Source organism: Podarcis tiliguerta (assembly GCF_965153285.1).
Source record: "Podarcis tiliguerta genome assembly, chromosome: 8".
Taxonomy (NCBI): domain Eukaryota; kingdom Metazoa; phylum Chordata; class Lepidosauria; order Squamata; family Lacertidae; genus Podarcis; species Podarcis tiliguerta.
In genome coordinates this window covers 57576328-57601221 of record NC_139541.1, presented here as the reverse complement: position 1 = coordinate 57601221, position 24894 = coordinate 57576328, and the positions used below count along the sequence as shown (strand labels likewise).

General features: G+C 42.9%; 1 protein-coding gene across 5 annotated transcripts in view; it reads left to right on the top strand.

The window, feature by feature from the left end:
* CSMD2 (CUB and Sushi multiple domains 2) overlaps positions 1-24894 on the top strand; it is a 481761-nt gene that overhangs the window by 238541 nt on the left and 218326 nt on the right. For 2 of the 5 annotated variants that reach the window (XM_083453238.1, XM_083453235.1), the window contains exons 6-8: positions 8422-8534; positions 11349-11426; positions 20678-20765. In XM_083453238.1, coding sequence (XP_083309364.1) covers positions 8422-8534; positions 11349-11426; positions 20678-20765 — 279 coding nt within the window. Of the gene's footprint in view, positions 1-8421; positions 8535-10535; positions 10667-11348; positions 11427-20677; positions 20766-24894 lie in introns of those variants that run through there. The other 3 variants (XM_083453240.1, XM_083453239.1, XM_083453242.1) reach the window with 3 other exon arrangements.

Here is a 24894-nt window from a genome sequence, read left to right as displayed (position 1 = left end):
TGTTCTTGGAAACATGAAATGTGTTCCCCTTTCCCCAGTTTTGTTCATTACGATTGTTGTAGAACTATTTCAGATGTATGCTGTACTGTGCATACATCTCAAATCTAATGTATAACTGATAAAATAAAAACTCCCCCAGAGAAAGAAACATGAAATGTGAAGACAGTAAAATATTGAGTCTAATGTAATATCTATTTTTCTTTTAAGAAAAAAGGGGGAAGTCTGCACTATTTTTATTTGTTTTTGTTATTTTACTCCTGTCACCTGCCTCTCAGCTGTGACCCACGTCTTCTCCCTTCCCTTTTTTATCCTCAGGAGAACTCTGTGAGGTAACTTAGGTTGAAAGACTGGCCCAAGGCCACCCAATGTGCCTTATGACCAAGCAGGATTTGAACCCAGGTCTCTCTCCAACATTAGATCCAAGCTTAGATTGCTACATCACACTGACTCTTGAAGTGCATGTTTGTTCATGCCCCTCTATCCACTACCTAGAAGTGTGTGCTATCTCTGAAGACCTACTTAAACATAAGGACCAGGAACTTGAAGCTGACATGAAAAGATCTTGTGTTGCTCCCTTTTGTTTCAGTTGGTCTTATGCAAACGTATTGTGAATTGCTTCATTCATCCTTGGAACGACACCATATTGTAAAATCACTGTTCTGCTTGACTGAGTGCTGGCAATAATCAATAATCATGCCTTGAGAAGTGGTGTGAACCTGGAGCAGAGGAAGCAACTGCCAGGCAGGCAGCTTGGGAATGAAAAATGAAGACCTCATGGCTTCTTGCAGCAAGGAGTTGCTCAGAGTGAGGGAGCTCACCAGAACTTCAGAGCTTTATATTAGGCTGTTATGAACCTGGAGGTGGAACCTTTGTCTTCAGGGGACAGGGGTGAGGACTCTGAAGCAGAAGGGGAAAGGCCGTCGAGGTTAGCTCCAGGTGGGCTTTCACCAGATGAGCCTGTAGTGCCAGCACCCTTCTGGCTTGAGGCTGAGGTGTTGCTGTCCTCACACTCAGAGGGCTCTGCCACTGAACTCACCCCATAACTCTTCCCTGATCTACCAGATTAGAAGACTGATGGAGCGAGTGATGGCACCTTCCATGGGCAGCCAGGCTAGTGATTGGGATGCAGATGCTGCTGCTGCATCATCATAGCTCAACTCTCTTATAGCGCAGCTGGAACCCTGTCTGGACTTGCATCCAGGCTGAGCCTGGCCTTACACCAAGCCTCGCCTGAGCTCAGCACTCTGCTCACAACAGATTGGCTCCCTTGGGTCACCTGATCCCCAGGACCAGGACAATTGCTCCAGGGTGACCCTCTTGAGATCTCCAAGCAGTGTTCCTAGTGGGGAATTGGTTGGGAATTATTGCTGGGCTTCTCATTGGAATCCCATTGTGCACACAACACTTTGTTTTTTGTTTTCTTGTTTCTGATGGTTTTATTGTTGGAAGCAATTTAGTACATGAAAGCAAACAAACTCACATCTACAAAAGTGAGTCTAAAGAGACTGGGACCTCAGCCCATGGTCAACAGAAATATCTTGGTGTCTCTTTAAATTGTTGGAGCATCATGAATTGGCCACTGAATTAGAGCTGCAGTGAAAATTACTCTCTTTTTTCATCCATCTGATGGATGGGGATAAAAGAAAACCCTCCTGAGGGACGGTGAAGGTATGTTTGTGTGTATTTCTCTATTGTGTAGGAAAGGGTTAGAGCTTTTGTTGCTTAAACTTATGAAGCAGCCAAGTGCTTTCCAGTCCCCGCCCCTCCCCATCCTATTTAAGATAAAAGCCCCATATTGCTCATAACAGCAGAAAGCTAAATTCACAGCTTCCTGCTTGCATCACTTCTTAGAACACCTTTGGAGCCATGTAACATCATGTCTCCTTGTGTTACTTGAAGGCATCCTGGGAAATGTTACTGACAGGAAGCAGTGCAAGGCTGAAGAATTGCCTCCTGAACATTTAGGAGCCTACCCCCAATGTTTGCATGGAGAGAATATTTTTGAGACCCTGGGGCTGAGGATTTGGGGCCAGCATTACACTGAACATATCTGGATAGATAGGAAATAGAGATATGGTTGAAGTTTCCTCCTCTCTCCCAGGTTATTCCTCCTCCCGTGGAACATCACACCCTTGTTTTGGGAGTGGGGCTAAGATGCATTGGCCTTATTTGGAAACAAGAACCATCTAAGTACATCTTCAGCTTCCTAAAGATTGCAATATACTAATTGGATATCCTCATGGGTTTGGATGACTAGCCGCCTATTAAGATTAAAGTAAAAAATCAATAATCATTACTCACTAGTGGAAGTTCAATAGCCATTCTAAATTAAGGCCTCTCTGGGGGTGCAGGGTTAGAGAGAAAGAAATAAGCTGTTTAGGTCATCCTTCCCCAACCTGGTATTTGCCAGCTACTGTGGGCAACAAACCCTGAGTTCAGGAGTTGTGGTCCAAAACATCTGGAAGGTACCAGGTTAGGGCAAGTAAGCACATAGCTTAAGGCAAAACACAAGGACCAAGTGCATTTAAGCCACTAAGCCACTGAATTATAAGTTTGCTGAGGAAGCAATTTGGCCAATGAACAACAAACAAGCCTAGAAATTGCCTGGAATTTTGATGAAATATTTTTGGTCAGTATGTGTGGAGATTTTAGCATGAACCACAAAGATTTGAGACTAATATTTAAACCAATGCCAGGTGATTACATAGGCAAAGCATACCATATATATAATTGTAGCAGTAAAGGTAAGGTAAAGGCCCTCTGGATGGCTAGGTCCGGTCAAAGGCGACTTTGAGGTGTGGCACTCATCTCGCTTCAGGCCCAGGGAGCCAGGGTTTGTCCAAAGACAGCTTTCCAGGTCATGTGGCCAGCATGACTAAACCGCTTCTGTGGGTAATGATCATAGTAAATAATTCTATATGTATATATCATAGGAGCCAACTCCTAGGAGCCGTGGGGGTTTGGGGCCCCATAATAAAATATGGCATTGCCTTTAAATGGCATTTGAATAGTATGTGTGCACCATGTCATGTGTTAGATTACTTGGGCCCCCGCAATATTTCATTCAAGTTGGCATCCCTGGTATATATTAATATTTCATCTTGAAAAGTAGACCCAGATCTTTTCAGTCTGCCTGGAGCTTGGCAGGGTTATGTGGGGTGATAGGATGTCATCATATTGGGTGTCAAGCATCCTTGTTATCTTTGATTGACAGTGATTGGGAGATGCACAGACTGATGACATGTCGCCATTTATAGTATTAATAGGGCACATTAGCAGAGCATTTAACCCATCATAGGATGGTTATATGGCTTCCATTTTTATGCTTTATAAATAACATTAATGAACTGCATAAGACCCAGATAACGTATGCCCCTATGAGACAATGCTGCCTAAAAAATATGCGACTCTTACTTCCCTTTGCAAGATCTATTTTATTTTGACATCTGAAAAAGTGTACTAAACCTTCTGTTCATATTCCAATTGCAGTATGTGCTCCACACATCCATTTTTATTTGTTACTTTAAGCTTGTTTTGTCAGTATATTGTTATTTCTGAAAGCTCAACAAACCCATCTTTTAAAAAATATACAGGTCACATTGTGAGGAAGCGAGGGCAAAGGGCCATGGAGTGGTGGTTCCTCCATGTGTTTTACAGTGCCCAGTTCCTTCCTGAGGGTGGGAGCACTTGCCTCCTGTTGCACTGGAAACTTGTATTATGTTAAGCAGCAAGAGAGACTTTTCTCCCCTAAAGTACGCCCTTGAGCTAAGCAGCTACTTGAGTTCTTTGTGTCTTTACCTATAATTAAATAGCCCATTATGTTAGGCATTAAAGCTTCATCACCATTCTTTTTAGCCCTATGGAGATCACAGTCTTCTGTTGTAAAAATTAACAGTTATCAATCAATGGACTCATTTAAGATATGTATCTCATAGTGATCTTCTTGCTCATCGTATTCAAGTCGTGTCCTCCATTGCCTCTTTCTCCATGCAGCAATTGATTCTTTCTTAGCTGTGGCTGAGATGGCCATTAGGGCTCTATGCTGCACCCAGCCTCTCTAAACTGGAATCTGTAGAATCACAACTGGGTTGGACATGAATGAAAGGATGGCTGTTCAATCAGCTGCTGAGCAAACTATTCAGGAAGGAGAAGCTTCTGGTAGGACTTCAGCTGCCTTGGGAGGCCTGCATAAGGATGTGTGAATTCCCAAGAAATTTCCCTTCTCTCATCTAACTACTCTAACTTCCCTTGAAATTCCTCAGGGCTTCCCCACCAAGTGGACACAACCCTATGGGGAATAAACCAGAACATAAATTTCAGATGGGTGTGGGTACATGCACCAAAACGCACACACACGCACAAACACTAAAGAGGCATTAAAGCAGATTGAGCAACTAGATCAAGACGTGAGAAGTTATGCAATTTCTAGTCACACAACAAAGTTTTCAGGCATCAATTCCCGACATGCATAGTTTTCAGCGCAGATCAATAGCAGACAGCCACTGCCACAAACATTCCTTTGCATCGCGTATTAATTTATCCCCCTGGGTCTTTGCATTGGTTTCTGAGATCAGCACAGATGCATCATCTGCCAGAGATTGCCTTCTAAGCAATTAGTCTAATTAAAAGGCAAAATGTTTCTTTTACTAGTTTTATATCACCCCTACCCAAGCCAGAAGCCCCACCCACACAGAATAGTTCTAGATTTATTTTGGGTCGGGGAACGTAATGATTTAAAGGCTCTTTGTGTCATTCTTAAGGGAGGATTAGTGAAGTCTTGCATTGTGACAGAAAGGTGGCATTACCCTGTTTGAACATATGAAGTTGCCTTTAGCAGAATCAGACCATTAATACATCTCAACCAATTCCTGCCTAGCTCAGATAATCTACACCATGGTACATTGTATTTTCATGAATGAGCTGTACTTTGGGTTCCTCTTTCCATTCTCCATGCATGAAGAAAGGAGAGTAAAATCACCCATTTGCACTTCACACTAAACTAATTTTAATTTACATATGCAGGTGGGGAATTGCAGTTTATGAGTTTTAAATGTGGAGAAAGGGCAGACCGTGGGTAAATAGACCCAGGCAAAAGGTTGCAGTGTGTTCCTGCCAGGGGTAGAGGAAAGGGGGTGCAGTGGGGGCGGTCTGACCCAGGTGTCACTACCGAGGGGGGTGAAAAAATGCTGGGCGGCAGTCACTGCTGGGCCTGCAGCATGCCCAAGCCACATGTCTTTCCTGGGAGTGACATGGTGGCTTGGGCACCTGCAGGCTCCGCACTGCCCCAAACAGTCCGCCTGCCACCTCCCCCTCAACTGTAGGGTGGCTGAGTGGGAGGAGGCAGGCAGACTCCTCGGAGGCCCCGCAAAGCATCCTGCCCTGGCTGTCCCCACCATGTGGTGGCTGGCCCCGCCCCCACAGGCATCTGGCTCCACCCCCAGGCGCAGGGCACACATGCCGCCCCAGGCACCTGATCGGCTTGCTCTGCAGCTGGTTCCTGCATACTGGGGAATGTCTGCAACATGCAGGGAATTACTGAGGACCTCCCCACCCCCACCCCACCCCAATGGCTGTTCATGTGGCATGCAAAGTGGTAGGAGAGTGCAGGTGCCATTTCTCAGTACTCTACTTATGTAATTTCGTTAGCCCAGAGGTGGGGAATCTTTTTCAGCCCAGGGGTTCATTCCCCTCTAGGTATCCTTCTTCATGCCTTTGTTGGGCAGGGTCAGAGCAAGGAATGCACATTTTGCCTTTGAACAATAGACTCGTCTATATGCACACCTACCATTGTATCCTCCATCCAGTCAATTAAGATGCATTGTCAGAATCCAAGGAAACATTCCAGCTTGGCAAAAACACTCAAGGAGGATGCAGAGCAAGACCGTTGGGAGGCAGGGCGTGGAGAAAGGGTGTGTGTTGTGGGAGAGTCCTAAGCACCAGTTAGAGTAGCCTAGAGGACTGCATCTGTCCCCTGGGCCTGAGGTTCCTCACATCTGGCATTAGCTCTATCCACAAATTAGCTCAGCCTTTCTCAAGCTTGGGTCTGCAGATGTTGCAGAACAACAACTCCCATCATCCATAGGCAGCAGGGCAGCAGTCAAGAGTGATGGGAGTGGTAGTCCAACAACATATGGGAACCCAAGGTTAAGAAGCCTGCATTAGCCACATGAAGGGTGGGAGTATAAGGGATCCTCACTCCAAAGTTCAACCTACACAGCTGGTATCACCCATCTGACCATACATTCAGCAAAGGTATGGAGGGTGAGTTAGCTGGACTGGGGTAGACTCATCCACTCAGTTAGGAAACCTGAATTATTAGAGCTCTGGGTCACCTATGCAAGGTTCTGAACCTCTAAACACATGGGTATGGTGAGGTGGGTGGGGTAGGGGCAGTGCCAGGATACATGGTACACCTTCCCATCCATTTGTTACTTCTTCATGCAGAGGGTTAACTGCTGAATTGGTCTATTATCTCAGACGCATCCTCAGTAGATTATTCTGGTGATTGTACTTGGTTGCATATTGATTTGGTGATTTGTTCTTGCAATGAGAGCCGAAAACCACAGTCTCTTCAAGGGCAGAATATGTGGGGTTTCTTGTCATTGCCTTCTTCTTTTTTACGCTGTTCTTGAAACACGGAATTGGTCTTAGAATGCCAATAGCATATAACTAATGTGACACTGTCTCTAATAAAATGTCTGAAATGGACTTTGGTTAAAAGTAATTGGATTCTGTAATAGCTCTTATCGCATTAATGTTGTTTGCACTGTTCTGGTTAAGGCCATTAATTTTGCTCTCATATACCCCAATTTTCAAGGGTGCTTGTGACTATTAGGTAAACATTTGTTTCCGACAGAATCCTTGATGGCTTGGCCAAGAGTTCCCTCATTATTATTAATTCCCTATCCCCCTCCAAGAAAAAATATTCATTGCAATTCTTTTTTTCTCTCCTTTTGTTAAAAAGTGAATATATAGTATTGAATAAGTGAGTAGAGAGTTGTGTGGTTTCATGTTTAATTGGATCAACAATAGGATGCTTAATGCTGTATGGAAATACCAGTGCCATTTTAGTGCTCCCAAAAGTGAGCCATGGATAATGTCTCTGTGTGTATTTTCATGGCCTATCTCAATATGTTTTTGTTTCTTTTTCTTGTTGACTTCAGCCACATTCACACCATATAGTTTGAGCACTACAATGCCACCTTGAGAAGAGATTGCTTCCCACAAAGAATTTTGGGGTCCATGATTTAATGGTGAATGTCTTTGCACAGGGAACTCTGGGAATTGCAGTTCTGTGAGGGGAATAGGGGGTCTCCTAACAACTCTCAGCACCCTTAACGAACTACAACTCCCAGAGTTCTTTGATATGAATATATGGTGTGAATGTGGTCTTAGTCAAGAGGAACCATAATTGCTCAAAGTATCTGCCTCTAAGAGCAGTGATACCATTGAGCAGTATTTTCCTGCATTCAGAACTGGATTCAGGCTCTGCCTCTGCTAAACATATAAACAACTTTATTTATTTATTTTAAAAAATGTATGGACTCCTGACCAGTAGATGGAATCGTTCCCTGCATGTTGATATCATGATGATTTCAAATTTACAATGCAACCTTCCTCCCCAAAGGAGTCAAGGACAGCTCCTGATAATAAAATGTCATAGAAACAATTTAATACATCACAACAACATGATACATATATTAGTTAAAACCAGGTATGTATAAATGATGAGGTGTGAGGAGGAAGGTCGGTGGGGTATTTTTCCTTTTACTGATTTCTATATGTTTTCGAAAGTGCTTGCTTTGTCTGTTCTCTCTGCATTTGGACCCCTCTTGAGAAGGTTCCCAAGATGGAGGAGCTGTCTTTCATCCATGTTTCGATGCCACTGGATGCCATTTTGAATCAGGATGGCAGGCAAAACCATTCCAAACAGCACTGATCAGAATAGCTCTGAAGGTGTTGTCAACCAATTAGGTGTGACAGTTCCCGAGATTGAATCTGTATGAAAGGATACATCCTCATGCTATATTGAATCAAGATGGCAGAACTTTTAGGAATTCTTGAGCAATGCTGAATCATTCTACTACCGTAGTATATTTTGTCCCTCTCCCTTAAAATTCTCTGAAATGGGTTGGGAAGCTGTGGAAGGGTAGCATTTTCCCTTGTTACAGAGATTCAGCTCCTGGTGATACTCTATGATGTATTCATTTCAACTTGCCTTCATTGGGGTGGAGAGAGACCATCTGAAGGCAAGGAAATAGCCACACAAATCCACTGACTATGGGTGTGGGTGGTATTTGAAAGACACTGTTACAACAGGAACTTCCTCTACATCTTCAAAGAATACTTTTAAAATATATATAGTAATAATCCACAGAATTTTGACCTTTGCTGTCTTTGTTTTGTCTTCCTTTTTTGCAGGTTTACGGGAACAAACCTTCCTGCCCCTGTAATCAGCAGCAAAAACTGGCTTCGCATGCACTTTATGTCAGATGGCAACCACAGGCAGAAGGGCTTCAGTGCTCAGTACCAAGGTATTGGCAGTCTCCTGATTTATTCTGCCCAGTCCCCTGCTCCTCCTGAATGACCAATGAACAGTGGGGATCCCTAAAACCAACTTGAGAATTGGAGTATGCATTGTTTGATGCAGCTTTCAGTTTCTCTTGTTCATTTTTCCATCCTATTTAAATAGACTTTTAATCAAAATGCAGATATCTAAACATAGTGCTTTTTTTTAGTTTTTGCTGATTTTTTGAGCTGAGAATTTTGTAAGAATATTCAGGAAACGTGCAAGCTGGCAGGTAGCCAAATCTAATCCATAAATTAGTCTGGCAGGGGAGGATTAAGTCAGCTCTTATTGATATTCACCAATATTGGAATCCCTCAAACACCTAGTGGGCCTTTGCTTGCTCATAACCACCTCAGTGGGCTGCATTCCAGAGCAGATCCTGCAGCATTCCTTGGGTTTATCCATTTCTGTCCCCACGCTGCTGATCAACTCCTTGCAATGATTTTGAAACAGGAGACAAAATTATAGCTTAACACAGAGCTACAAATATTGTATTGAAATATTCTTTTCCACACTGCCATGGCTAGCAATGGGAACTGCTGTCCACAAATAGGGTAAGGCTGGTGACTCTTGCATGGCCTGCAGACCTCAGATTTGTCTGGCGTTTGCCAGGAAGGAAAGTCATGCCAATGTGACCATACTCAGTGACGGAGCTTCCTCTTCGCATGCAGATGGTCCAAAGTTCAACTCCTGGCATCTCCAGTTAAAAGTATCAGCTGGCAGATGATGTAAATCCTTTGCCAGAGACACTGAAGGGTGGCTGTGAGTCAAAACAGACAATACTGGGCTTGATTGACAAATAGCATGAAACAGCTTCCTGTGTTCTTCACATCAGAACTTTTGGGGGAAGGTGGATTGTGTCTACAACTCAGCAGTGTAGATTTTCTGGCCCACAGGACTACTTTGGCCTTCCAGGGTCTTAATTTCATTCAGGAAACCATTTCCCCCAAATCATACCCATCTTGCTCTATACCTGAAATTGTGTTAAATATGCAGCCTCCTACTGAAATCGGGGTTTGCAGGTACTGCGGATTTCAAATTACTCAGGCAAAGGAAAGCACTTCACCTGTGATGAAGTCAGGTGATTGGCAGGTGGGTGCCCCTGTTCACTAGTCAAAATGGCATGCAGGTTTTGTGGGAGGTCAGAATCCAGAGCACCAGCAGGATCCGGTCTCAAACCTCTGCCATGGTGTGTGTGAGATGCATGGTGCTTTCAGAATAAGGCGTCATATGTGTTAATTCAGACTGGGTTCTCCTCCCCTCCCACCACTGTGTTCTGCAGTTAAGAAACTCAGGTTGTGATCTTTATGAATCATCTTTCAGATTTAATACCTGAAGCTGTTTAGTCATAATTTTAAAGTGCCCTGATGCTGATTTTTTTTAAAAAAAAAAGGAAGAGAAAAGGGAAATCAAAGTCATGATTGCTGCTTTGCTCATTAAAAATACACCTGCCTGAATCATACCTTTTTTTTTCTTTTTTGCAAAAATAGTCAAGTAAAGATTAATGTTATAATTTCCTCTCTGATTAAGGAAAATGTCAGGGGCTTCTAATCCAGTAAGCTTGGTTTAAAAACCCAAAAAAACCTTAGACATAATAGTCTGAGTGTTTGCATGTTGAGTGCTTTAAAAGATAAATTTCCAAGAAGCCATTGCTCATATGGAAGAGACACTAGGGGGTTCCGAACCAATTTCTTGTGTTACTTTTTAGAGACAGGTTTATGTTTAGACAGATGACAGAAGATGCTTGCAAAGGACAGAGAGAGCTAAATTAAACCTTACTATTTCCCTTACCCTTTCCTTTATATTTGTAAGGCTATAGCTGTGGGTGGAAGGTGTATCTTAACCTTTTCCCATCCCTCTGTTTATCTACTCAAAACACCACATCCATCTGCTTTCCTCCCAGCAAGAGAAAGTGGATGGAATTCTCAGTTCCCAGAGTTCCTGGTCTTCTAACTGCTTTGAGTACCCTTAACAAGCTACAGTTCTCACAATTCTTTGGGGGAAAGATGCTGGCAAGGCATGCACTAAATATGTAAAGTCCAATGAAGATTCTATTGCCTGCTGTTTCAAGGGGATCTTTGAGAGGGTGAGAGACAGGTGAGGTTCGGGAACTGAGTGGTAAAGAAGGAAATAGGGGGTAATTTTACTGATGTGGGCCATTCATCCTGCTGAGAGCCAGTGTGGTGTAGTGGTTAAGAGCGGTAGTCTCGTAATCTGGGGAACCGGGTTCGTGTCTCCACTCCTCCACATGCAGCTGCTGGGTGACCTTGGGCTAGTCACACTTCTCTGAAGTCTCTCAGCCCCACTCACCTCACAGAATGTTTGTTGTGGGGGAGAAAGGGAAAGGAGAATGTTAGCCACTTTGAGACTCCTTCGGGTAGTGATAAAGCGGGATATCAAATCCAGTCCAAACTCTTCTTCATGATCTGGCGCTTCTGGAGAAAATTATTCCAACTGAACTGAGAGCAATTTACATGGAAAAGTCTGCAAGAATAGCAGTCTTGTGTTACCTTAAAGGCAGAGACACATTTTGTTATAAGCTTTAAAAGATAAAGTCCATTTTATCAGGTGCATATGGTGTGATCCTCAGGGGTGAGGAATTGAAGAAGGCTGTAAACATTGTGGGTGAAATTCCTTTGGGAGATTGAATTGTTCTTCCACTAATTTGCATGTTTGATTTGCATCCATTGCAAATGGACTGAGCTGTAGAAAAGTCTGTTTCTTGGCAGGTTGCAGTCCATCTTTTGCTGATCTCTCTTCCATTTTGTTACCTCTCTAGTCAAAAAACAAATGGAGATGAAGTCCCGGGGAGTGAAATTGATGCCGAGTAAGGACACAAACCAGAAGACATCTGTGTGTAAGTTTCACCCACCGTTGCACGTTCAGTGAGAACTAGCGCCTTAAGCATTCCATGACTCTACAGCAATCTCCAGAACGTTGCCACTCTTTCTCCCAAGTTTTAATGCTTGTTACCCCCACCTCCTACCCTGCATTATCGCCTCACCTCCTTCTTCTGGTGCTCTGTTTGCAAGCACCTACTAACTGTCAAGATGCGGCCTGGATGGGTGGGAAGGGGAAAGCCATGTGTGTGCAATCTATAGTGTTAGTAATCCTGCGGAGGGCTTTGGGAGACTCGGATATCTCTGCTTTTTGTCACATACTCTATAGAGTCATCACGATGCAAACACATTTTTTGACAACCAGATGTATTTGTCTAGCATGAATGTAAGAGGACTTGGATCAGCGGTGAGGAAGCAAGCAACAAAAAAAGCTGCAGTAACTCCACTGATAATCTGAAATGAGATCTTTCTTCTCTCCCATTCCTGGTCATTGAATTTTACTGTGCCTAACTTAAAGAAAAAGACAAAAGGAGAAAATAGTAATATTCACCACATTTATTCTGGATGTGCTTTTTAGTTTTTCATTAACTTTGCCTTTCTTTAAACAAACAACTTGCTAGAAACAGACCTGGAATAGATAGTTTGTTTTGTCCTGGGATTGTTCTATTACTGAAGTTAGCAGACTCCTTTGGGTATTTTGTGTGTGTGCGCGTGATCTTTTGTTTGTACATGTGATCCCTTATACACACAAAAAGCATTAGATGCACTCCTTTGATAGGTGTGTGATTTTGAAGTGGAGCAATCCTTGGGTGTGGATACCCTCCATAGAATTGCATTGGGATGGAAACTGAGCTGGGATTTTGCAGTTGGATGTCAAAGGTAGATTTAGAGGAGTGTGAGCGGTTTGCTTGCATTGGGCATTGAGCCAAGAGGGCGCCACAGGGGGCACTGCAACAGTGATGAACAATGGAAGACAAGCGAGCCTGGAGGCAGCCAAATTTTGGCATTACACAGAGCATCACTGAAATTTTAAAGCACAAAGTCTACCCCTTCTGGATGTGGATAGAAACAGCGCAAGAGTGGGCATCTAGTGGTGTGAATGGCTGTGTAGAAAAGGTTTGTGTCATTCCTAGACAGCGCAGAAGTGCCTCTAGGCTTACCTTTAACGTAGGATCAGAACTAAAAACTCACTTGGTTCCTTGGGTCAATATACTAAACACTGACATCTTTCAAAGCGGTATGGGGAAAGGTTACTTGTGCTATTTGTGTGGTTCCGTAGCATTATGGGATGCAGACTGCTTTAAAGTAATTCCATTTGGGCATTTGTATCAGAGAGAAAGACAGCAGGAAAAAACCAGAGTGGTTTTGAATTGCTCTTTCAAATGGCATTCTACTCTTCTGCTCATTTCTGGCATCCGAGCTGCGATTGCACAAACTGGCTGTAGTTTGGCTAGTGGATGAAAAACAGGATGTAGAGTTAAAGGAACATTCTCAAGGTGAAGGGGTAATAATACCTGATTCAGATGGTGACATAAAATTTGATTTTGATCTAGTCCAACTTATTTGGCTGGGAATATTGCTATTAACTACTCATCCCCACCTGTGCTCTGTTATGTGTTATCTATTTCACATGGTTGTCTGTGTGGATAGTGGGACTCTTAAGAGATTGATGAGCAAGGAGAGACAGCAGCTGAGAGATAAGCTACAGTTGTGACAGATTGTGTGTGTTTAACATGGCAGAGTAAGTCACAGTGCCCGTTTCTTCAACACAAATTCATCTGAAGCAGCACAGTAGTTTATATTGGGGCGCATTCGGTTTCCATCTGCTTTGGCAATACAAAGCAAAAATAAATAATAATTTGTGTTCTTAATCGTGTTGTAAGACACTGGTTGGGCATCCTGCAACCAAGTGACTCCTAAATCAGATATTTAGTTCAGTGACACACCATGTTCTCAACATGGCATGGGTCTTTCTAAAAATGTAGGAAGTTTAAGAATAAAAATATAATATGCTTGATCTTCTCAGCCCAGATTGTATCAGGAGCCAAAATGTCAAACTATTTCTTCCCAAATAGATGTGAAGGTGATTGTCCATTACTTCAATATAGTTTTTGCAATGGCTGCTAATGCGAGGTGCAATCGGATCTTGGCTTTCTGGGTCCTCTCCTCACTAGCAGCAATGATTCCTGCAGACATATTTCTAGCGGCAAGAGAGTTTCTTTCACATGTCCACATAGGCAATTCCTGCATCTGTCTCTTTAGAAGGACCACATCTTGTCTACAAGCAGCTGTCTATCCTGACTCCCAGCTTAAGAAGAACAAAAACTCAGAGAATGATTCTTTCCAAAGGCTTTAATATTGAGATTGGTGTGATACCTATGCAAATCTCTGGTTTGTGGCGCAGCAGGCAATACACATAGTTAATCCAAGGCACACAGGTAATCTAAGCACTCAAAGGTTAGACTGTTGATCCGACACTGGCACACCCCTTGCTGTATTTTATAGAGGAATGGTGTGGGCTCAACATAATGCAGTGAGTGGTTCTGCTCCTTAGCAAGCAATCTAGCAAGAACCAGCCTGTAGCCATAATGAGCTGAAGACTAAGATTGTCTAGCACCTGGATGTGCCAAGGGCCTCTCCAAGATTTTGTTGAGTAAGATGGGGTCCACTTCCATGTACGCTTCCATGTGCAGAAGCTGAATGAAGTGGCAATTGAATGGTCTAGAAAAGTGTATGTGTGGCATACACAACTCTGTCCACTTCACTACTAGCTGCTCCCCATTCCCCAGCATCTGCAGCCCAAGGTGGCTGCCTGACTCTGCCTAATAATAGGACCAGCTTTGAATGGATATGTACAGAGAGTAGTTTGCATGTAAAGCAAAGAATGGATTTGTTTAAATAGAACTGTGAAATGGCATTTTTAAAATTAAGACATGAATTATAAGTATATGGGAGGCGAAAAGGCCTCCTAGCGACAGACAACCAGGCTTTGATCTTATGCTTCTCAAAAAGTGCCTTGCCACATGGTGAGCCATTTTTTTGCAATTTAAGAGAGTCGCTGTTGATTTGTATGTCTGCTGTTTAAGGGGAGGGTGGTTAGCAATCCTTCTGAGCTCGTCTGTCCAACCATGCCAAGAACCTGTGGGGCACCAAGCTAAGTTTCAGTTCATACATAGCAACAAATTGCTTGTCGTTGCCAAAGGCATGAACCTCAGGCTCACATATACCCCCTTCCTCCTTCCTTCACATACAGGTGGAGAAAATGTAAAGCATTTCATCAAAGTTCATTAGAAAAAGGCATTTGCGATCTGAAAATAGAAGACTGTGCTCTATACAAAGCACAGCAAGTTAACAAACCAGAAAAGAAAACACTTTGATCCTGGTTTAGTACTTTACTTGGTTAACTGAGTTTGTACAAACCACAGTTTCCTTGTTACGATGCAACAGAAACTTCAGGTTGTTACAAACTGTGATGAGCAGCATTAAATCTTCTGCACATGTATGTAAGGTGAGGAGGAGGAGCACACAAACCTAAAATACATTGTGTTGTCATGACATGAAACAATGATTTATTGGTACACCTGAATCAGTCTAAACCAGGGATGGGAAACGAGTTGCCCTATGGATATTGTTAGACTACAATGTACAGTTATAGGTAATATGCAGCGAACTCCAGGACTTGAGCAAGCTTCCAAGGAAAGCAGATTGCAACCAACAGATTTTAGTGTTCACAACTGAGCTATTCTATACATGCAGGGCCTGATGACTGCCAGAATTTCAAGGGCCATTTCAGGACATTTAAAAGACCAGTTTTCTTGCTGTTGAATGGCCTTGGGTTATCGGCCTTTGCCAGGGTGAATCTCTAGAAGAGAGAACAGAGGTGGGTGGAGCAATTCAATTTTTGGAAATACTTTCTCAGTCTGGTGGATTTCATGTCTATCAATCCTCCCAGTCGGATGGTCATGGCTCTGTGTTAAGATGAACAATTCATGCAGTGTGTGTGTGTGTGTGTGTGTGTGTGTGTGTCAAGTTGGTAGTGCTCTTTGGACCCTGACAGTTGTGTTCCTATACTCTTGTTTGGTTGTGTACACACTCCTGAGAAGGGTTAAGACCAATAGTCCTATCTTCTGACCTCCACAGAGGCAGCCTTCCCCCCAGCACCCAGTTGTGTATGTGAAACTTTAGGATAGTTTATCATGGAATCAGTTGAGGCCCTTAACATGAATGTCCTCTGTTTGTTCACAGCCATGTCCTTTTGTGTTTTCTAAGTGTTTTATTGTACATCTGCCAGACAATACAAAACAAAACAACAGAGTCTTTGAGGAATAACAGGCCAACGCGAAGCTTTTTTAATGGGAGGGCCCGTTTTCTTTTAACTAAAGATCCTGCTTCCCCAGACAATATGAAACTCATTTATCTTCTAGCTGATATTAAAAGACAACCCCTCATTGAATGGAAGCTTCCCCCACCCCCAAGGAAAAAACGGATCAATTATCCCTTTATTAATGCTGTGTACAGAGGGAGGGAGGATTGACGAGGGTTTGCCTGGCCTTTGAGTAGCTGAAGTAAATTATCACAGCAAACAATGAAACCATAATTGGATACATTTAACACAGAACTGTGAATTGGCAAATTGTATTTATTTATTTTGCAGAGGAGAGATTGGCTAGCTAGGATCTAGAAGGAGAAGACACCTCCAGCCACCTCCATCTGCATGCACTTTGGACTGTCCTTCAGGCTGACACAGATGGTTGGTCCAAGAGGCAAGGACAAGATACACGTCAGTGTCTAGGCAGGGTGGGGAACCCTTTTCCAGCCTGAAGGCTGCTTTCCCTTCTTTCTGAGGGTCATCCACTCCAATCCCCTGCAGTGCAGGAATCTTTCACCCAACGTGTGTCTTGAACCCACAACCCTGAGAATAAGGGTCTCGTGCTCTACTGACTGAGCTATCCCAGCTCATAGTCTGACTTCTGAACCTAGGCTTCTGGCTTGTTTCCTCTCTATTTAGTTTATTTATTATTACAGTCATATCCCATCTTTTCTCCAAGGAGCTCAACTATGGTGTACACAGTTCTCTCCCCTCCATTTTATCCTCACAATGACCCTGTGAGGTAGGTTAGGCTGTGACTGGCCCAAGGTGACCCAGTGAACTTCATGGTCAGGTAGGGACTAGAGCCCTAGTCTCCCAGGTCCTAGTCCAACACTCTTAACCACTACACCACACTTGCTCCTAAACAAACCATGAGTCATAACCAAAGCTTGTTCTAGACTTATCACTCATGGTTTGTTTGAAGAAAACAAATCATGGACATAACATTAGGCCAGAGCATGGCTTGTTTCCTGACAACATGGCAGCATCAGAAGGAGCCGAGAAGGAGCAAAGCATCCACAATTTAGGAGCAAGGCACCAGCACACTCTGCATTCACATGATGCCATAGTTTATTTTAACTATGGTATAATGTGACATGCAAACAGAGCCACAGTGTCTTGACTGCCTTGATTTCCAACCATCCTTAAAACCACTTCTTGGTTCCCAGGAACCAATGTTCTCTGTGACCGTGACTAGCATCCAGCATAGGAACTGGATCTGAGCCAAGTGATTAAAATGCTCAATAAGTTGAGCCAAGTGGGGATTAAAGAGTTCAATAAGTTGCTGCTAACTCAACAAGGGTCCAGAAGAGATGGAGAGAATTATTATTACTATTATTATTATTACTATTGCTGCTATTATTGCTATTATTACTATTAATTACATTTCTATACCACCCTTCATCTGAGGATCACAGGGTGGTTTACAATATAAAAACAAAACTGCATAACATAGTAACTAACAAAAACACACACCCCACCCCCGCAAACTGTCAACTTCTGCTCTTCATCGTCATCTTCATTGTTCTCAGCTGGATCTTCTCCCTCCTGCCAAGGAGTCATCTGATGACTTCTGGCAGCCAAATCTGCATTCCTACAGTGACTCTGAGCTCCCACCTTTGCTTTTGAGGAGCAATCCCAGGGAGAACAAGGGATCAAGGCAGGTTGGAAGAGATAATGGTGGTGAGTCTGGATCAAGTAAAATCCTGACACCTTCTCATGGTTATTGTGATCTATATTCTTTTGTTCACATTCTCAGGACTCTCTAAAGTGCCATACACACTGACAGTGATGCAATAGTAGTAGTAGTGGTAGTAATAATGGGTTGCATTGGTGTTCTCTTGTTTCCCTGACAATATGATGATTGCTTCACCATCACAAGACCTTGAGCTCTTACTCAAATGCCCACAAAGCCTCTAGATTGCTTCCTCCTGCACTGCCACATTGGTCATAAGGTGGTGAAGATGGTTACTTTTTCCTCCTTTATAAGGTACATGGAGCTGAAGGAGGAAGTTGGAAGACTGCTGCTCTTTCCCACTTCCTCTTTCAGCTCTATGTGCTTTTGAAGGCTCAGATAAATTCTACTGGATCTGGCTTTTGCCCAAATTCCCTGGAAAAGCTAAATGTGTATCTGCATACATTCTCTCTCTTTTTTTGGGGGGGGGGTGATACAGGGAGGGGGAGAGAAAGCAGTGGCCAGAGAGGATGGCACCCACAACACTCACTCAAAAATCTAAATGTGCCCATGGGCCTAAGAAAGGTTGGTGACTGGAACCAAATGGGTGGACCAAGCATGTGATCAGTGGCTTCTAAATAATATAGCTGATGGTTATGGTGCTTCTACAGAAAAAAGTGATGCATCCATATGTGGTAGCTGCAAGGAAATTGTCTCCCACCTGGATGATGAGCCCATCCTTATATACAGATGTGGCATTCCAAGTCTGCCTTTCATCTTCTGCAGCAATTGTTTTGGTTCATGTATACAGAAATGGTTTGTGGACTGGGCCTTCCATGCAATGTGCTTGAAAAGAAGGCCCAGAGAGGTGATACTGGGTTCATAAAATGTTGTGGTTCATAGGACAACCTGCAGGTTGGTTGTATGAATGGTTCATTCCTTAGGGAAATGTCTGTGTGGGCAAGCACAGAACTGAATAGCCCTCCTTCAAGAGTTTCAAGATGGAGTGATGGATCTGTGCCCCAAAGGCAGAAATTGGGGAGGATGGATGATAGGGTTTGCTAAGGGAGGTGGTGGGGGTGAGCCTCCTATTATAGAATTGAAGAAAGAGGCAAAATAAACACTCTTCTAGAATATCAGCCATAAAGGGGTATTACCTTTTTTTTAAAAAAAGAAGAAGATTGCATTGAGTTGTTGAGGACTTTTTTCATATGTGTGCTCATGGGATTTGCGTCTTGTTTCTGAGAATACAAATGCACTCACAATACAAGGATGAATGCTGATAATACTGCTTCAATCTTTATTCCACCATAGCAATTGAGGGTTTCGCCACACACCATGATCATCATCATCATCATTACTAGTGTGCATTCATAAAACATTGTGTACCCCTCAAAGTGAAATGTGTGAATGTGTCAAGGTCTTGTAGGCTGAGTCAGGAAAGCAGTTCATCCAAGTCAGCAAAATTTAAAACCAGGGTTTAGCAGTCAATCAGTACCAGCAGAGTTACTGGAAGTCAGAGGGACAAGTTTTGAACACAATGGGATGGAGTTTTCCAAATGTTGCTAGGATTAAAAACCTGGAAGTGAGATAGATATAGATAGATGATAGATAGATAGATAGATAGATGATATAGAGAGATGATAGATAGATAGATGATAGATAGATGATAGATAGATAGATAGATAGATAGATAGATAGATAGATATAGATGATAGATAGATAGATAGATAGATAGATAGATATAGATGATAGATAGATAGATGATAGATGATAGATAGATAGATAGATAGATAGATAGATAGATAGATAGATAGATGATAGATAATAGATAGATGATAGATAGATAGATAGATAGATAGATAGTATGTTTTGTGACCTCAGTGTCATTCTAACGATGACCTGATCCCAACCTCTCACAGTCTCACTATGTGCTGGGGTCTGTGATATGGCTGTCCTCTTGTCTGGTTCTGAGTGCAGGCACAGCCTGTCAGAAACATATGTGGTTGCAAGCCTATGTATCTTGCCAAGTACTGTTGTCCCAAAGCCAACATTGACCATGGCTCCCTGTTGAGGGCTCACTGTGTGGCATACCTCAGTTCCATGTGCAATATTGATCTACCTGTACTTTTCATCATTGTTATGACCGTTGGCACCCAGTCTTCTCCAGGGATCTTTGGGAATCTGCTGAGACCTATGGACACATAGTATAGATGTGTGTGTATGTGTGTGTGATTTAGTTAGCCACTCAGCAGTGGGAACTGGGCATGCTTATTCATTTTTTCATGCTCTGTGGCTTTTCCATTCATTGCTAAAGAACATTCACATTCTTCTTCACCCAAGTGCAATGTCAGAAAATTAAGCTGCATCAAATAGCAGAAGGGTTGGAGGAAATAAAGCAATGGCGATGAAGATGCATGACATTTATGAAGTAGAAACTATTTGTTTCTTTGTTTATTACTTTGGGGTTTTTTTTAAAAAAAGAAGCTGGTGTACAGTTGAAAGACCAACATATTTTCTCTGAATCTCATTTCATCCTGGTTTGATCCCTGCTGTGTGTGTTTGTGGCCAAGAGTGCAAGACTGCAGTGGGTGGGATGGAGTTAATCTTGGTCCGGTTGACTTTTCTTAATCTTCTGCTAATAGGAAGAGGCTTGCTCTGTTGCAGATTGCCCCACATTCAAACTAAATCACCGACATTGGAAAACTGCAACCAGCTTCTGACTTCTTCTCCCTTCATATCTCTGCACACTTTTGATGTCACACTATACAACTTATTTATTCATTATTTATTTATTTATTTAGCTGTGTCTTTTTCATTCACATCTTTGTCTTGGTGATGGTGGGCTTTTTACAGAGATTCTGCGTCATTCCACAGGTGTCCTTTTAAGTAGCTGGTTCTGGAAATGTGCCCTTTAATTTGTGTGTATGTGTGCGAGAGATAGGCAAAAACATGCTCTGCATCAGGGTGGGGGGGGCAGCGATGGGTGAATCTCAGAGGCTGCTGCATAGACTGAGCTAAATTAAGTCTTTCCATTGCACTTATTCCCTTAGTAGACATGTAAAGATTTTGTTGCTTTTTTAAAAAAGGGGAAACATACAAATTAAATGCATTCCAACTTGTAATTTTCCATTTTCTCTTCACATTCACCAACAGAGTTGATTTTTTTTTAAATGATTCTGTCTTCTATTCTATCTCTGTATATGCTGTTTTTTGCTTTGTAGTAACACAGGTTGGTGTGTCCCAGGGACATAACATGTGTCCGGACCCTGGGATTCCAGACCAAGGCAAAAGGATAGGCAATGATTTCAGGTAAGAATTTGTTTATCTGTCCCCCAACTCCACTGGTGTGTGAGTGTGAGTGTGTGTGTGTGTGTGCGCGCGCGCGCTTGCTTCAGTCTTCATCAGCCCCTGCAGATGTTTCAGCAAAGTACTGCTCTTGATTCTTTGAAGGTCTGTTCAGAGCAGATCAGAGGTAGAAGCTTCTTCACCCTATGCACAGTTAGCTTTTGTAATTGGAAGCTGCAAGGGTGGTTACAGATATGGTCTAGAAGGCTTTTGAAAAGGAGTTAGACCAGTGGCGTAGCGTGGGTTGTCAGCACCCAGGGCAAGGCAAGTAATTTGCGCCCCCTAACCCTAACCCCCAGATGTTGCGCCCGGTGCGGCCTGCCCCCCCTGCACCCCCCACACTACGCCACTGAGTTAGACAAATTTGTGGAGGGGAGTTTTACTGACAGCCATTAAGCATGATTATTATGTAGAATCCTTACAAGAAGAGGCAGTTTGCTTTGAATATCAGTTGCATTGGCAAGGGCATGGCTAGGGAATGCTGTTGCCTTCGTGCCCAGCTTTTCTCGAGAGAAATTAGCTGGCTGGTGTTGGAAACAGTATGGAGTGTGTACTGGCAGTGACTGACCTAAAAATGAGATGTTGGGAGATGTCTAGCTCCTGTCCCAGAACACAACGATGGTGGCACTAATGTCAAAGTAAGAAGAGATTTTTATTCAAGTTTACCCACCCCCTTAAAGTCCTTTATTGGGTTTTTACATATTACAAAGGAGAAAACGTTGACACTATCATAAGATTTTTCTGTGAACCGCCCTGAGACCTCCTGGTATAGGGTGGAATATAAATTCAACAAATAATAATAAATAATGATAAGACATTACTACCAAAAAAAGAAAACTACCCAAAAACTCAAACACCCACCCACTTACAGAGGTAAATAGGATCCAGATGCCATATTGCAATCCAAGGTGCAATGTAAACATGACAAAAACAATTAATATAAACTTAACAAACTGTCAAAAGCAGTGCTTGAATATTTAGATACTTTCTTCCCCTTCTGTTACCTTTTTACAAAATACAAAATTTCTAACTAGCAACTACAGGGGAAAAAAAGATTAAATATTTTCCCTTCCAAAATTTTACTTTTCTCCACCTAGCCACGATAAGATCAACAAGAAGCTCCTGGTTCTTTTAAAATTTATTTGGGCCATCAAAAGAGTTTCAATAATGCCAAGCTTGTGGTAAGCATATAGGTTCAGCAGCAAGCACAAGGTCCAGGAGTCAAGAGTTCAGAGTACATGAGCAAGGCGAGAAATTCAGAACCAAACAGAAGCTACGGAGATGTCCCAACAGTTTGACATGCCCCTCCCTCCAAGCTTTCAAAATTGAGGTAGGGCTTGCTCACTCATAAGACCTTCACATAAGACCTATGGAGCTTCCATGCATGCATTTGCCCACTCCTCCTGGGTGAACACAGCTGATCCCACTTATAAAAGCAGCACCGGGCACAATACCCTGCCCCTTTACATTCAACTCTTCTTCAGTTCCTCCCTGTGGCTGGTAGAGTCCTCCCTTGCTGCCTAATAAGTCTCTGTAGTCCACGTGAGGGTGGGTGGCAAGAGCAGGCAGCTCTGCTCCCCCCCCCCCATTGTCTAGAGTTACAAGGGACTCCCATCTGCTCTCTCTTGGTCCTTCTTCTCTCTTCTGTCTGGGGCTGCCATAATCATGGGGCTTGTGACAGAAGATCGCAGTGGAGAGCATGAAGAAGATGCTGACCCTGTGGGCAGCAGCTATCAAAAAGGTAGAAATTGTATGCCAGGGTTAATTAGGAAAGGGATTGAAAATGGAATTGTCCCTATCATAATGCCATTAAACAAATCTGTGGTGTGACCACCGTTGGAATACTGTGTACATTTCTGGTTAACTCAATTCACAAAGGATATTGTAGAGCTGGGGGGAAACTCAGAAAAGTACATTCAAAAATATCAAGGGGCTGGAGCAACTCCCCTTTGAGGAAAGGTTACAGCAATAGGGACCTGGTAGAAAAAAGTGAGTAAGAACATGATCAAGATGTATATGAATGTTGAAGAGAATTCCCCCCCCCCCCTCCGCACTCTCATAAAACTATATAATTCATGGATATCCCCTGAAGCTGAATGCTGGGAGATCCAGGACTTCTTCACACAGCACATAGTTAAATGTAAAAAAATTAGCTTCCGTAAGATGTTGTGATGGCCACAAACTTGCATGACTTTAAATTCACGGAGGAAAAATCTGTGAATGGTTACTAGTCACAGTGGCTATGTTCTTCTCACATGGTTGGAGGCAATATCCCCCTGAAGCTAGCTGAGAAGAATTATAAGTGGTGAGAGGGCTGGTTGGCAACTGTGAGAACATTTGGGCTGATCTAGCAGGACTCTTCTTTTGTTCTTAAGGAGTCAACAACATATTTCATAATGTTCTTTTTCTGCACACATACACACAATATTTCTGTTATCAGCTGCCCATGCGAAATGGGTGGAAAACAAAGCTCATTCAGTTGGACAAAGTGGATTATTCCATAAGGAGTGATTCACAGATGGATCTGTTGAAAAAGTGATTAAGGTAACCCAAGAATGTGCTATTTCATGATGGGATGAGAGTCTACACTATTATTAACATGGTGACCTCTTCCAATCTGAATTGAGCCTTGCAACCTCATTGCAGCCATGTTTCCTTCAAGCGCAAGCATGGTTGATCTCATCTGCAGTCACTTTCAAGAAACTGCTTAGGATTGCAGCTCAACATGGGGGCCACACTAGCTTGAATCCATAGGTCGGATATGTAGGCACCTACAATCAGATATGTGGTGTGTCTCAGCCCACACCGAGGCCCCACTGATCCACACAGCTCTCTTAATTGCTTGGGAGTGTCACAGGAGAAATGTTATATTTGTTTTCCTCCCACTCCATCACTTTTCAAACTCTCTGATGAGTCTTTCCACATTGCTGTATCTGCTAAATGGCCTCTGTGAGGTGCAGAGGACTTTGGGATATGTTCAAGGTCAGCCCCATAGGGTGAAGGTCTTCAGGATTGGTGAGGTCTGTTATAAAGCTGGGGGAGAAATTAGTTTGGTTCAATTTTTTATGTTAACCTGCATCGTTTGTACTTCCCAAACCAGTACACAAACCAAAACGTAGCCATTTTCTGGATTATGTGTTATTTTAAAAGTGTTATTAAAATGTGTGTAATGAAAGTGTGTACTGAAATATGTACATTAGTGAATAAAAAGTACAAAAAAATCATAATACTAGGGGAACCTTTGTAAAAATGGGCAAATGTGTATTAGAAAAAATGTGCACAAAAATGCATATATGAGCTGATAAAAAAATACATCCTTAACTGGTGTGAACTGAATATGGGGTTGTAGGGGAGACTGAGAGTCTGAGAAAGTTGGAATCAACAGAATTTTCTTTTTTGAGTGCCCCAGAGTTCCCTCACTTCAAAATGCAAGTGCACTCTAGAATGTGGCAACACACTCCTGCACCCTACAGGGTATTGCAGCAGATGGGTGGTGGTGTTAAGTTGTAGTTTTCTGGGAGCTGTCCACTGTCAATGATCATCTCATTGGTCAATTCCTAATAGCATTCTGTGGAGCTGCAGTGTTCCCCAGAACAGAGTGTGAAAACCAGTGCATTATAGTTCTGTTCTTCATGTGATTTGTCTCAAGCATCCTCTCATCTGTCCACTTATGGGTTTGCTTGTTTGCCTTCAGAACACACAGTTGTCTACTCCCTATGGATCACATTCCATGGTAGTCCCAGCTATAGATCGCTCTACCAAGCCCTGAGCTGGTTGAGGCTCTGACATTTGAAATGGGAACCTCAGAAATCTGGGATTGTGGATCCTGAATTGAAGAACACTCCTCCTGGGTATCTTTCTTGGAATGGCTGCCTGTAGCTCAAATGCTATCCTGGTTATTTGCTGCAGGGTGTGGGGAACTTCCTGATGCCCTCCAGATGTTTTGGACTGCAACTCCTATCGAAGTTGCAGAAGTTATGGTCCAAAACATCTAAAGGGCACCAGGTTGGCAAAGGCTGGTGTAACAATATCCCTGTGTTGTGTTTAGGGCCTTGCCATGTCCACAGGTAAGCAGGGTTGTGCTTTTAGCATC